This window comes from Spea bombifrons, chromosome 4 (assembly GCF_027358695.1).
Source record: "Spea bombifrons isolate aSpeBom1 chromosome 4, aSpeBom1.2.pri, whole genome shotgun sequence".
Taxonomy (NCBI): Eukaryota; Metazoa; Chordata; class Amphibia; order Anura; family Pelobatidae; genus Spea; species Spea bombifrons.
Window position 1 is genome coordinate 79,273,862 of NC_071090.1, and position 15,757 is coordinate 79,289,618.

The window sequence follows — 15,757 nt, forward strand, 5'->3', positions numbered from 1 at the left end:
CTGCGATTCAATATCTCCAAGAGTAATTTGAAAATTGTGAGCTGCTGAAGATCTGTTCAATATCGCTACTTGGCTGTAAAACAGAAACATAGATGCAATAACAGAAAAATAACCCAATGGCCCATCTAGTTTGTAATTAAATATATACAGTATTTTCGCTAAGTGTTAAAAAATGAATCTGTTACTAGTGGTAGTTCAGACAGAGAGCACATTGATCTATAGTGTTACACTTTTTGCTATGGAGTCACAGGTGCTACCTACAGAAATAATCCTGTTTAATGGGTCAGATGGAATAAATTCAATGGTCTTAGTCCATAATTTCCTAGGTAATATTTTTTCCTTATCAGGTTTTTTTGTCATTCATCATTTTTTTTTCAACTCTGCATTCCTGCTCCTGAGAATACAAAATGTTTGATAGATCTCCAGCGTGGGAATGTGTACAACCCTTGTGATATAAAGATAAGCAACAGCTAGAACATAACCAATTTTCTCCCATACCTCAGTTTCTCAGGCAAAAATATCCTACTCCAATGATATATGGTGTTTTGTTCTCTCCAAGCTCTGGTGCACACAGACCCTATTGGCTCATTATTCTCAAGTGACCTTCATATACTCATGTTCAAATTGATCATCTTCCCATTTCTGAGATCTTTTATTTTTACAATGTTTCTCAACACCCTTACGTGAAGTTGTGAACAAACCATTGATTTATTAATGATTTATCAAGGATTCAATAGTTGCCATCGTCCCCATACCCTGCAAATCTGTACAGTGAATTTATAAATATGTTTGTATTAACATGCATTTATGTCTGCCTTAAATATTGCCTAAATTAAGGACTAAGGGCTATCAGATAAGTAGATGAGTATGCTGATTATTCCATCATAACTTTTCCCATTACATAGGTAACAGAAGATGAATATCCACTTTTATCAACACAATAATATTACAATAATTCTTATGTCTTCTGTCTGCTGTCTTCATCTACCAGATGCACAAAAAATCCTGTGAATGAGAGATTCTTAAAAGTCGTGGCCTTTCATGAGATCCAAGTGAATTAATAAAATACTTTTGTCATTAAATGGCAGATGTTAGTTACCCATTAATAGGAAAAATGATACGGCCATCGTAGTAGCTAACTAACCAGCATGTACCTGTACAATATGAGAACTTTAGTTTATAAAACCTGGGGTGGTAAAGATTAGCCACAAATACCCCAGTTTAGATTGTAAGATTGCAAGAGCAGGGTCCTCTTCCTCTTTTGTACCAGTTTGTTATTGCATGTGATTTTAGATAATTTTACCAGCTACTATTACTGGCGCAACATCCTGGGAGTTGCAGTAAAAAAAAAGTTAATGTTGTGCTACGTACATACTGAGGTATTGCTAAAAACCTAACCTTTGACAATCCAGTTGTTCTCACTTTCTCATGGTGCTTAACATACTAGACTGACTGAGAGTCATGGGGACTATTAACTATCCCTTGCTGCAATACACTGAAATAAAACTACATTGTGTATACAGCTTGCAAATTGTGTCTCTGTTCAGGGGAAGTCTGTGTCTATGAAGAAACAGCGAGGAGGAAAAGATCAGCTAAAGGGAGCAGAGGAGATCAAACAAAACCACTCTGACAGAAGAGGTGTGTACAGAATAACATTTTTGCTGACTGCCAGGTGTTTTTTCTACCTCCATGCCTAGCAAACCTACTCCAAACAATCGACTGTTTCTCCCTCCCCTGCTTCTGCTCCATTGGGCCGATTTGAATTCCACCCTTCTGGACACCCATACCTCTAAAATGCATGCTCACTTGAATACACACTAGTTTTATCAAATGTTGTGCTAATAGATGTGTATATATTCGGATTTGTGACTTATCATTTGTGTGTGTGATGTATGTGGCTAAAAAATGGGATGAATATTTCAGTTTGAGTTATTTTCTGATAATACTGTCTGCATTAGGCTGATTTTGCGTGGTCACCTCTGTGCTTGAGTTTGTGGTGGAAATGTGATTGTGGTATTGCGGGAATTTATTAAATGTGGCTAAACATATTCAAAATATGGGGCTAGAGCCCCACCAATATGCGGTACACAATAATTGCACTATAACATTTGTGGATCGGGTTCAATTATTTCCGTTTTTTATTGTTAGCCCATCCTCTTAATTCCTCTTAAATCTTGCCCACATATTTGCATTCGTCTTATTGAGGAAGAGTACAGCTATTTCACTGATATCTGTATGGATGCTATAGGCGTAAGCAGTCATGACATGGCTAAGTAACCAAGCTAAAAAAACTTACTTTAAAGCAGGGGTGCACATCTCCAGCCTTTGTGGGACACAAACGGGCCAGGAATCTTGTGTACCCTTTCCTGAAAACAAAAATTGATGACTTGAGTTGTCTGCCCTCAAGCTGGGATATTAACAAATTGTGGCCTTGTTTGTGGCCCTAATGGTTGAAATTGTGCACCCCTGCTTTTTAACATAACAGTATCTCACAAAAGTGAGTACACCCCTCACATTTTTGTAAATATTTTATTATATCTTTTCATGTGACAACACTAAAGAAATGACACTCTGCTACAATGTAAAGTAGTGAGTGTACAGCCTGTATAACAGTGTAAATTTGGGTTTCCCATCAAAATAACTCAAAACACAGCCATTAATGTCTTGGCAACAAAAGTGAGTACACCCCTAAGTGGAAATGTCCAAATTGGGCTCAGTTACCCATTTGCCCTTGCTGGGGAGGGGTCTGCATGAGGGTGTGTTGGGCTAACGCCAGGGTTGGGCATTGGGAGGGTTTACCTAGCCAGATGTGTTACATTGTAGCAGAGTGTCATTTCTACAGTGTTGTCGCATGAAAAGATATAATGAAACATTTACAAAAATGTGAGGGGTGTACTAACTTTTGTGAGATACTGTGCAGTCTGATTGGTTATACTTTCTCTTGTGCAGATACCATTTATTTCTTCTTTTTAGCGTGATCATATTTATATAGGCTCTTAACTGTATATGTGATCAACGGTTTCTCTGAGCATTGTGTAATTTCAGAATTTACACCCACACAGAGCAGGGTATAATTTGAATGATTTAATTTATTAAAGCTAAATATCCATCTGCAACCTGCTATGCTTGAATGATAAAGAAATCAGATCTACTGGCACAGAAGATGTTTGATGTGCAACACAGTTGTGGTTACTGATTTAGGAAACACAAGGGGAGACTCACCTTGACTTACAAGGGAAGAGCGCTGCTTTCTATCATGTATATGTTATTTGGTCATTGAGTTTGTAATGAAGCTGCACTGCATACAAGAAGCTTTGTTGATTAATGGCCACATTGAATAGCATACTTAAAAAGTAAGCTAGATCATACTTTAAGCAAAAGTAACCACCTTGTCTTGCAAACAGGGCATGTTATTAGAGCGAACATTTAAAATATATATATATTTTGCAGATAGAGTTTATATGCTTTTCTCTATCAGAAAATAAATAGATAAATAATTAAATTAAAATTATGTTTCTTGAAGTGGCTTCTGCTTTAAATCCACCTTCTGCCCAAACATTTTTTCAGTAAAATTCAAATGTCCCTAAATAATGAAAAAATACACACATGGTAGCAAATTAATTGGAAATGCAGAAGTGATTTGTTACAATAATTTCTTCAATAACCATAATACAGCACGTGGAAATAAGCCTAATAGAAATCTAATATAACTTCACAGCCTTTTTGCAAATTCTGATTAAGCCCATGGTTAATATGAGGGGGATATTGTACTTTTGAAATCTTTGATTGTGGCATGTCTTAAAGGAAAGGGCATACTTAATGTGCATTTATAATATCCAATTAAACGCTCCACTACCTTCATATGTAGCAAACAACACATGCTGCGGGCCTTTTCCTCAGCTTTATAATTACCTGAAGGGGATGCAGCAGAAAACACATAAAACTCCTGTTAGACTATATTAAATCCTGATGTAAATCCTTTTACACACAAGGTGATGCAGTTACAGTTTAGTGAAAGATGCAGAACATGAACATCCATCTTTGAAATATAGGCTTGAAGTTACATTTAAAGCAACATCCTGAGCTATTCTACTGACACCATCTGATCTTGTCTTTTTTAATTATTAACAGCTTTTTATTTTATTTAAAGGTATCTAGTACATTAAGGTGTGGAGACATTGGCTAAGGGGCAAATAGACTATAGAAAGATAACATATCTCCCCTTTTAGGCCCAAGCTCATCTTTTAATTATCAATAAGATGACTGTGACGGAGACCCGTACTCAGAGTAGTTCCGCTGTAGAAACCCTCCTTGCCGTGAATGCTCAATTGCTCACGGGATTAACCCTTCATAAGAACTAGCCGAGACTTTGTAGCGGGGAAACAGATCACCCCTGTTTGAAGACAGAACAGATATTTATAAACCAAACATTATAGGATTAGGGGTTTAATCCCATTAACTACCAGACAGCCTGCCACCTCCATGCAGTTCTATGTCCAGCAATGCCCACCTGAAAAAGAGTTACTATTTTGGGGTGATCTCGAGGGAGCGGCACCAATCCTGGGATATCAATGGATAGCTCAGGTCCCAATGATGTTATGGTCTAAAAAGCGACATTATCCAACGTCAGGACCCTGAGCAACATAGCAGCGGCTGGGTAAACCCCAGTCCTAAAGATTGGTAATAAAACCAAAACGATCTCCCTCTCTGTAACTACCACCGAGTTAGGCTAGCTCATAGGATGGCTCAGACGCGGTTTCCCCTATGAGCACAGGGTTACTTAGACATAAGAAGGGACTCTCTCGAGGAATCCACCAGTGCCCCCTTCCCAAACTCAAACATAGGTAATAGGTAAATATTGTGGAACCACCTTTAGCAACAATAACTTGAAGTAATAACTTTCTATATGACTTTATCAATCTCTCATATTGTTGTGGAGAAATTTTGGCCACACTTTTTTATATTGGAGTCCATGGTCAACTAAATGACTGCAAGGCAATGGCACGTGCACTACCGGAAAAATTGGTAAATGTCTTGAATGCTTTCCGCTTTTGAATAATCTTTCTCTCTGTAGAATGATGGACTTTAAATTGTTTGGAAATGACCTTATAACTTCCCAGACTGATGGGCTGCTACAATTGCTTCTCTCACATCATTGCTGTTGTCATTCCTCCTTGGCATTGTGTTAACACACACCTGAATGCTCGAGACCAGCAAAGTGATAAAACTTTGGCTTTAAATTGTCTGCTACTGGGCATCCTAATTCCTATGGAAGCAGTAAGGGTGTATTTAGTTTTTCACTCATGGCTTCTCCATTTTTACTTTATTTTTGATTACTAAATCATGACACGGTGACATATGTCATGTGTTGTTGTTCATCTGACGTTGTATTTACCTAACTTTAAGACCTGCTAAGGAACAGATGATTGTTATTATGTCCTGATTTGTAAAACCAAAGAATTCGAAGAGGGTGTACTTTCGTTTTCACACAACTGCACCTAGCCTGCAGAATATGATATATCTGTTATGTTTAATGCTATGTTCAATGCTCAAACTATTCATGTCACGTGACACTGACAGCTGTGACACTGACAGCTTACTGCCATACCAACAGACAACGGCTATTAACTGTTTCTGTGTTTAACAGACAAAGTGTAGTAAATGTTTCTGTGTTTTATCTGATTAAGTTATATGTGATCCAGAAATCTAGAATATGACATTTGATGCCAGTGTCCCTGCTTAGCAGGCTTAGAGGCCAAGGGTGCTAATCCTGCTGATCTGTGCCAGCTACAGTCTCACAGTTCATGGGACTACTGCTGGCAGTGGCTGTCTGGTATGGACAATATGATCAGCGTCACTTCTCTGGGTCACCACAAGAAAACTCCAGGTCGCTGGAGCAGTGCCTGTCTCCCCTCCCCTTTCCCAGTTAAACAACTGCCCCTCAACATCAGGGGACTTGCCCACCGACGTCAGCAGGACCAACATCACCAGACTGCCCCACTGATGTCAGCGGGACCTCCCACTGTGGAATCAGCAGGACCTCCTACTGGTGTTAAAAGGACCTCCTGTCCATAGCCCGCAAGGGAGGGCTCCATGGCAGGCGGAGCCATAAAGTTCTGAGGTATAATGATCAGCCTTTATATCTATACTGTGCAGTGTATATAATGTATACATCTATCTTCATGAAGCAGTGTATATACAGTCTATATCAGGGGCGTCCAACCTGCGGCCCTCCAGCTGCTGCAGCACTACATCTCCCATAATGCTCTTTCAGCTAAGGGGTTGGCTGAGGAGGATAGGAGATGGAGGGCCGCAGGTTGGATGTCCCTGGTCTATATGTTCATGCAGAATAATATGTGATCAGTCATTGGACAGAACATTTTATGTATGTGTGCAGAGTGTAATTTCCTATAGCATAACTTGAGTAATTACTTTTACATTAACTGAAAAAACACAAGTTTATGAAATAATTCTATATAACCACATACATAAATGCATATAGGGATTGTAGAAAAACAATAGTTTATTTTTGGTGTGCTGCATTATGCGTGGTGCTGAAGCACCACTAGAAATTTAAGAAATGTGAATAATTACAGTAAATGTATAAATTGAAATCTGAATAATGTTACTTTTGCAAAAAGTTAAGTAAGAGTTAATTCTTAATGTTTCTTTAATTATATCCCAAAGGGGGCTCAGTCTTTCCAAATACATAGGAATTTCACAAATGTATTTTTAAGTGAAGCAATTTGTTTGCAAGAAGTCCTCCATTTGCTAAGTATATTTTATCAGTGTGAGTCAGACACCTATCAAGACAGAATATTGTTACTTTAATTGCCATAGCAGTTTGTACCCATGTTTTATTACCAATAAAATAATTATCATAATTGTCCAGTGAATGAGGGGTCAGTGGTTCACATTGCACTTGTTAATTCTTGTCACAAAATGAGCTTGCAGTGTTTTCCAGGGAACAAAATGACTATACACCAATCAGCCATAACATTATGACCACTTCAGGTGAAGTGAATAACACTGATAATCTTGTTAAGTCAGGATCTGACTTAAGGAGTGACTTTGACAAGGGAAAAATTGTGATAGCTAGACGACTGGGTCAGAGCATCTCCAAAACTGCAGCTCTTGAGGGTGTTCCTGGTCTGCAGCGGTCAGTAAAGTGGTCCAAGTGGAAAATTGGTAAACCAGCAACAGGATCATGGGCAGCCAAACCTCATTTGTGAGGGGGAGGGGTGAAGGCTGGCCCATTGCTGAAAATGGTAATGCTGGTTCTGATAGAAATGTGTCAGAACACACAGTGCATCAGCGTTTGTTGCATATGGGGCTGTGTAGCCGCCGACCAGTCAAGGTGTCCATTCTGACCCCTTTTCACTGCCGAAATCGCCTATAATGTACACGTGAGCACATGGAGAACTCATGGCACCAAGATCCATCCATGGAGGCCAAACCTCGCAACTTACAGGACTTAAAGGATCTGCTGCTAAAGTACCAGACACCTCAATGGATCATGGCTGTTTTGGCTGCAAAAGGGGGACCAACACAATATTAGGCAGGTGGTAATAATGTTATGGCTGATCAATGTATATATGTAGGCTGGATAATAGTGTTTATTTCATATTTATCAGCAGAACACACCCACTTATTTTATATGGTACATTTTAATTACTTAATTATAAGCAAATATAATAAAAAGGCAACTTTAACTGGTTTTGCCTACATATGAATTTTCATACGTCATGTTTCAGTCATGGCCAGTTTCCATAGTAGACAAGCCCTTTATCCAACGCACCATTATTTTAGGAGAATCACTGGAGACAAAAGAGGGATGGCTTCAATCCACTTTGACCTACCCATGTCTGCTTTGTAGCCATTCTCTTCCTGTGCTAGATCTAGGTCTTTCTTAGAAAGCCATTTAATTTCTTTCAGACAGTAAGTTGGCGCTTAAGGGTGCCTGGAGTAAAATTCAACCCTGGGCTTGTTAATTGCCAAAATTAAAAGTAACAATTTAGACTGAAGATTTCTAAGCTGTTCTTTATTTTGTGTGATGTGTCTGTGATAATATACAATTAGTTTTATGTCCTGTTATGGGGTATTTTAGATTTCACCCTTGGTAAACCCATTTGGAGGTCTGGACAAGAAAGGTGGCTGAAAGTAATACATCCAGGGCCGGCCCTACCATGGAGCAGAGTGGGGCAATTGACCCAGGCGGCACTTTTGAAGAGGCGGCACTTTGCCGCCCCAAGCGCCTTTTTTTTTTTTAAGTGGAGGAGAGAGATGGGCAACGAGTGGTTGGTACTGAGTTGTCAGTACTCGCTCTCAAGTTTATGCGAGCCCTCTAGCACGGTCTCGGTGCCGGCTTGTAATGCTGAGTGCCGGAATATGACGTCATTTCCGGTGCTCAGCAGTAAAGCAGCGTGCACCGTGGCAGAGCAGGGAGACTCACCGCAGGACTGCTGAAAGGTAAGTGAAGTACAAAGGGGGGGTAGGGTAGATAATAGGGAGGGAGAGGAAGGGTAGATAATGACGTCAGCAAGGGGGGGTGGCATTTTAAACTTCGCCCCAGGCGGCATTATGTCTTGGGCTGGCCCTGAATACATCCCATCCATTATTGTATGCTGTGTCACTGGAGGGCAGCCAGCTCAGTTTGTGCATGGTCTTGGTGAGCAGGAGCGGTGCTCCAACTTTGTATCTGCCACCATACAGCCGGCTTGCACACCTTTACCTTAAAGAACATCACCAGTGATTAGATGCATACTGTAATTGCAAAGCAAATGAATGGGCATCCAATGTACTGTATGTAAGTATGGGGTGGTGTTTCCTGTAACAGGTCATATGACATGCACATTCTATACATTTTAATATTGTTTGTGCTTATCAACCTACTATAGACTGATTATTGTCATCATTTATTTATTGTGTGATTTCTGGAGCAAATCTAGATGTTAAATTAAATCCTATAATAGAACATGTCTATAATCAAAAGCATGTAGCAAGATATGATACCTTTCATTTGTACTGCACTTGCAATTTTAATAGCATTTTCAAAATGTTTTCTCACAAAGCTAACAACAATTTATTGAGATACATAACATTAAACTTTATTATGCCTGGCAGCATGTGCTTAATGATAATTACCTCTGAGATGGTGGAGGCATGATGTCACATTCATAAATTAAAAGAGGAAACATGATGTCAGATTTGCATGCAGACAGCCACACAAGATGTGAATTACAAGCAGGAACATTCTCATTAAGCTTTGCAGTGGTACTGCAGTGCAAGCAGGAAAGGGCTGGCGATGAAGAATGGCCCTGGTACTTTAAGGCCAGGGCTGGTAAATAACAGGAACTGGCCGACTGCTGGATACAAGTGGCCACACACTATACATTTTGTAACACACTAAAGCACCTGCAAAATCAAATGTATTTACTAGAAAGTGCATGGTATTGAACCTTTGACCTGTCACCTTAGGTTACAGGGGCCATGTCTGGCATTGCTTCATAGAGTGCACAGTACAATGACACGTCATGGTTATGCATGGAACTCTCCAACTTTTTGAGACCCGGGGATCGCTGCTGTTTCATTGTTTGCTTTTAAGTCTGGCACTTAACTCTGTTTGATTATAGCGTAATGGCAATATATGTCAAGGGTTGTTTCATGTAGCAATTACTAGATTTGGGGCTATATATATATATATGAATACATACACTTATATTGATAATAGTTAACAAGTATGCACTGAAACTTCAATTATGCTTTGTGTGTTATAAATATTTTTTATTTACATTAAAAATCCTGCAAGAGTTCACATTTTTTAATTATGATTGTATCATCAAAAAGAGACCACACACATAATTTGGTATACATATTCTTTGCCACAATCTATAAACCCTGTTGGGTATGCCTTCTCAGAAAGACTGGAAGCATTTAAAGAAACATACGATACATTTAGATGGGTAATTGATAGAACAAATTATTTACTTAAAAAATGTATCTAGTCTTGGATACATTTATATGCAATAGCATATTGATGTCTAGTATTTATTATTCTTATTATTTTTGTTTATATAGCGCCAACAATTTGCACAGCGCTTCATACAATACATATAATCAGGGGGTATGACAAGACGAGAATTGACTAAGACAAACCGATACAGTAGGTGGAGAGGGCCCTGCTCGCAAGCTTATAATCTTGAGAAGAAGTAACATCAGCAAGACAATGGGTCCGTAGAAATGTTAGCATGGGTAAAATTTATATATTTTAAAACCTAAATTTAATTAATGCACTGTTAAAATATAGAACTAACACTCACGAGTAGACAATTAAATACGTTTTCTACTGTTAGAAACTTTTTTTTTTTTAAAAGTGGACAGCTGTCCTGGGGTTATGCTTACTTAAGAGGCGCTCAGCAGCAGTTCATTGTGCTCAGTCAAATATCCCTAGTAATGATCAGCCCGGCCATGTATAGTGTGAGTTATGTTTTTACAGAGCACAGGTTTCAGAGGGCAGCAAGGAGGGTCTAGAATCTAGTAGACCAAGCCCTGGGCAGCATGGAGTAGACAATGGTCGCAGTTCTCTGCACACACACTGCAACTCTCACTAGATGCAGCCATGGCAGTCTGTGTAAATATCCAACTAATGTGTTATCAGGGCAGTGGAAAGCCCATTGATGACGTTTTCCCAAGATCTCATTATCATTAAAAACTGTCCTGCAGGTGAATGAATACCAGTACAGATATCTATTATACCAATCTTGCTACCTTTTGCAATGGATCTCAGCTCCTAACTGGTAAAAGAACTCCTTACTATTTGATATTTCAAAAATGAAAAGCATACTTTTAATTAATTTTTGCTAAAGTTGTAAAGGTGGAAATTCCCATTTAAATAAAATAAAATGTTATTCCTGTATCATTACAGGAGTGGTAAGTAATTTGCACAATTGTGCTTTATTTCCAATATGTACTTTTAGTTCATAAAAAATTACAAATATATACATTACTGTAACACTGAAAGATAACAAATGTGAAATTAACAAAAACATACTATCAGAAAACATTTGTTATTTGTTAAAGTCTTCTAAATTCCTGGGATTTATTCTGCAAACCTGATAACGCTATATTATGCAAGGGTATAATGTAAGCAAAATTCTTTGTTTGTTGTTCTCATCTTTCAGCTATACTCTAGTACTATTGGTCAAAGTCGAATATTTAACCCTTATGATTGGAATTAAGGTGTCTTCATCTTTTTCATATATTTCCCTCTGCTATCTCTTAAAATAACTTATGGACCAAGAATGCAAAATAATAGTCAGAAGATGCAGACTATATATATTGATGTTTGTCCAGTCAATCTGCTATTATGAGGGAATTACACTCTTTCACTTTAAAAATAAAATGAGGTCTGATAAGTATTGTATTAAAAACCTAAATAGGATGGCCAGATTGGTTTCTGAATAATACTATTTAAACCTTGAAACACTGGAAAACATTACTCAAAAAGAAATACAAGTGATTTGAAGGACCCAGTTTTTTTGGTGGTGATTTTCTAAATAAACGGATACCACTCATTAATTTTGACTTGCACCTGTTCCTCCTCTAACTATGTTCAGTGATAAGGTGTGTGACGTGCCTCTTGGACTCCTGAGATGTAATTAGCCAAGTGAATCCTTCCTTAGCTGATGCCATCAGTACGAAGGAGAAAAGCTGGCACTTGGATGGTTGCATTGGAATATATATATATATATATATATATTCCATAATGGGTAACATTGTAGTTTTTTTTAATGATTTAAAATGGGTAAACACAAGCTGATTACATTTCTCTTTTTTGAACTGGCAGCTCATATCAAAGTACTCTAAATTCTAGTAGGCATTGCCACAGCTTTGCTTCTACAAATATAAAGGAAAATCTAAATTCTCTTTGTTTACACTACTAAATGTTAAATACATGATGGTTAATTGTTGAACTGTGATCCTTATTTAAGAATAATCACAAATAAAATTCCTTTTTGAATACCATCTGCAGTTCAAATATAATGCATACACATTGTTTAAACTGATTTCTTCCATACATGAATGCCTCTCACAGTATATATATTCAAAATGGACAGATCTTCATAGTACATTTAACCTTGCAAAAATATATCATTATGTAAACCTAAAAATAATTATAAGTGATAAGTGGGAAATATACCTATGGAAATTATAGCTATGTAAAACTTTGAAGACATTCTTGTTAAAGATGAAGCATTAAAGATGTTCATGTACTCTAATTATATTCAGAATGCTCATTGGAATAAGGCTACACTTATATAGATAAAGAATTATATAAAGAATTATATGCCATATTTGTTTAAACACAAAAAAGGGAATTTTTAAAATGAACTACCAACTTCTCCAAGATCCCTAAAATATCATTCATACACAAGTTATTTGGTTACTTACATATTTGCTTTGTTTTTTGTGCCCATAATTGTCCAGCAAACAGTAAAATCAACCAAAGTGAGAGCAGTTGAATTCTTCCCATGTTGAGCCAGGCCTGATAATAAGAACGAGATACCTGCATCTACCTACAAAAGAGAAAACTGCATAGGCTAGGACACTGAATCCATGTTAACAATTAACCTTTAAATAAATAGCCTCTGATTTTGTGAAAATGCCATTTCTTCTCTACAATAAATGTATCATATAAATAAATGTAAATGTTTTATTTAACTAAAAACTCTAACTACCTTCAAAAATTTTGAGGGATGCAAACTTCGCTACAGAGAAATGCTAACATGTGTCATTGCTTTTTAAAAGATTCACTTTAGTCACATGGTCATATTAACATTAGGGTGTGGTGACTAATGGTTCAGTCTGAAAGAGTTATGAAACACCAAAACTAAGTCTCATTTTCCTATAGTTTTTGTAACATACTTATTTTAACTGGTTCAAAAACATGTTTGTGTGTGCTATAGAGAAATTACACTTTCACCCAGTTTGTACTAAAGGACCACTGTTTCTAAAAAAAAAATGAAAAACACTGTCATGAACTTTAACATTTAAAATGCCAACTAAATCCTTTAGCGTCTGAGATGTATTTTTTCAATTTCTCTGAGCATCACATGGTCTGACCTTGGGGTGAATTTGCCAAGATATCCACTCCTTGAAAGATTGGCAACAGTCTTGAATGTTCTCCACTTTTGAAAAAATATTTCCCACTGTAACATGATGAACTTTGTTCGGAAATAGCACAAATAACACTTCTCAGATTAATGGGCAGCAACAATTGCATCTCTAAATTCCTTCCTATGGAAGCAGTAAGGGCTTACTTAGTTTTTTACACATGGCTTCTCCATTTTGGCTTTATTTTTATGAATAACTCATGACACAAGGTAATATGCCATGTGTTGTTGTTCATTTGAGGTTGTATTTACCTATTTTTTAGACCTGCTTAGTAACAGATTATTGCTATTCTGTCCTGATGTAAAACCATAGAACTCAAAGAAGGTGTACTTTCTTTTTCACACAACTATATGTTACATAGTTATATCCCTGAATATTATGTTTTTCCAAGTATCCATCCAGTTGCGGTTTAACCGTCTGTACAGACTCTTATTCCACATCCTTATTGTCCTTACTGTAAAAACCCCTTTCCTCTGCTTTAGTCTAAATCTCCTTTCTTCCAGTCTGAACGCATGACCACGTGTCCTATGCATAGTCCTGTTTATGAACAGATTTCCACACAATGGTTTGTATTGGCCCCAAATATATTTATATAATGCTATCATATCCCCTCTGAGTCACCGTTTTTAGAGTGAGAATGTTTGTATGTCCCAAAACTAGGGCTGTAGAGGACTGTTTACATTGTTTGGAGTTTTTTTTCTCTGTTTCTCTGGTTAACGCTCCTGGTGAGTCGACTTTCGGGGCAGACGTTGGAAGCAAATAAGGCCATCCCTGACAAGAACAGTGCAGACTATGGGAGGGTGAATGAATGCCTGCTGGCCTGGTGGCACCAAACCGGAGGCGCACTGGTTAAAGTTCCGTGGCGTGTACTGGCAAGATGGACAACATTTTAATGAGTGGGTGAACTGCATGACTCGGGCAGCTGAAGGATGGCTAATGGGTGCCAGGTCCCTACAGCTCATCTTGTTGGCGCAGTTTTATGATTGGGCGACCGCAGCAGTACAAGACTGGGTAAGGGATCGACAACCCCTCACCTCAGGCCAGGCAGCTGTACTGATCCCAATGCCCTGGCCGCTATGTGCCCCCCTGGCCGAGCCACGCCACGTCCAGAGTTCTGACACCCTAACTGCTACACTCCGTCCCTGAGCCCCTCCAGCAGCTCGCCCAGCATACTGCCCCCAAGCACGGCCGCGGGCTCCTACTTTCCTGGAGAACAAATGAGATACAGAGGGATTGTCGCTACAATTCTACCAAGTGTCCTGGAATGTCCCAAGCATTTGTCCATTGCCTGGAGGCTTCCAAACCCCCTGCTAGCCGGGAATGGGTCGAAGAAGACTACGGGATTCTCCCAGTTGACCTGATGCAAACAGCACAGGATAACCATCATCACCACCTCCAGGCTGTTTGGGTCAATGGCCAACCAGCACAAGGATTTTGGGACACCGTGGCCACAATCACTTTGGTCCAACCCCAGATGGTGTCCACTGCCGAACAGACCAATCACTCGGCAACTGTCAGAGTGGGTGGAGGTGTTGCGAACCCTCATTGTCCGTGCTCACTTGGACTGGGGAGTAGAGCTCACAATGTGGTGGTGATGATTTGGCAATGATTTGGGCCATTTAATCTCTGCTTACCGTGTGGATATACCTCTGGAGAACTGTACTGCAGCCATACAACAACAGGCACACTCCATGATGAGACTCAGGTAAGAAATGTTAACCTTGACCTGAGCCTTGACGGTTACATTTTTTTATTTGCCATTGTTTTTTTATTGTATGTGCCTTATTGTCAGCCAGTACCATTGAATTCTTAATCTTAAGGGCCCAAACCCATAACAATAAACCCTTGAAATTCCAAGAGATCTAAAACATACCCTGCTTGAATTACTGATGACAATATGCATTCAGATGTACATTATGTGTTTTTATATTCTGAACTGTCACCAAAGCACCTCAACTGTCACTAAAGCACCTCTGGTTGTGTCTAACCCTCTCTCCCATGGCATATAGGATGTGGCACCATGACTTCATTCTTGTACAAGAAGGTATAACTTTTTAACATTAAATGGAGGGGAGAAGGTATTCTCTTAGAGGGTTTTATGTTTGTTTGTTTTTTTTTTACTCAAAATTATAGCCAAAGTTCATGTTACAGAATGCAATTAGTTTTTAAGGTAAGCTGAATTGAATGGCTTAATTAGATTTTCCATCAAGTTGCAATACGATTATGCATATGCACAATTACTGAGCCATGTATAACTGTGATCCTGTCTCTATACTGCAAAAAGTAAACCAGGACTCGATATCAACACCTGTGACTTGTATATGATTATGATTATTATATCACATTGACAGACAGTGTAGGTAGATGCTTCTAAATAAAGCTAAAAAATGCAACTCTTCTCCATTCAAACCAACTTACTAATTTAAATTGCCCCCATCTTATTATTGTCTGAAACAGCCTGTTAGTTATAATGAAGACCTAATAAACCCATATATACATTTATATAAATGTTTTTACTTCTTCTAGTAATTAAAGTTAACATTTTAGTCACTTAATTTCAGAATGCTTGTACTATATTTTACCC

At 38.4% G+C, this 15,757-nt stretch overlaps 1 protein-coding gene across 1 annotated transcript in view; it reads right to left on the reverse strand.

Moving 5' to 3' along the window:
- LIPC (lipase C, hepatic type) overlaps window positions 1-12,586 on the reverse strand; it is a 39,287-nt gene extending 26,701 nt beyond the window's left edge. Inside the window, exon 1 of the mRNA XM_053464907.1 lies at window positions 12,451-12,586. Within this exon, the coding sequence (XP_053320882.1) occupies window positions 12,451-12,571 (121 nt within the window). The 5' untranslated portion in view covers window positions 12,572-12,586. The remainder of the gene's footprint in view (window positions 1-12,450) is intronic.
- Window positions 12,587-15,757: the final 3,171 nt, after the last annotated feature.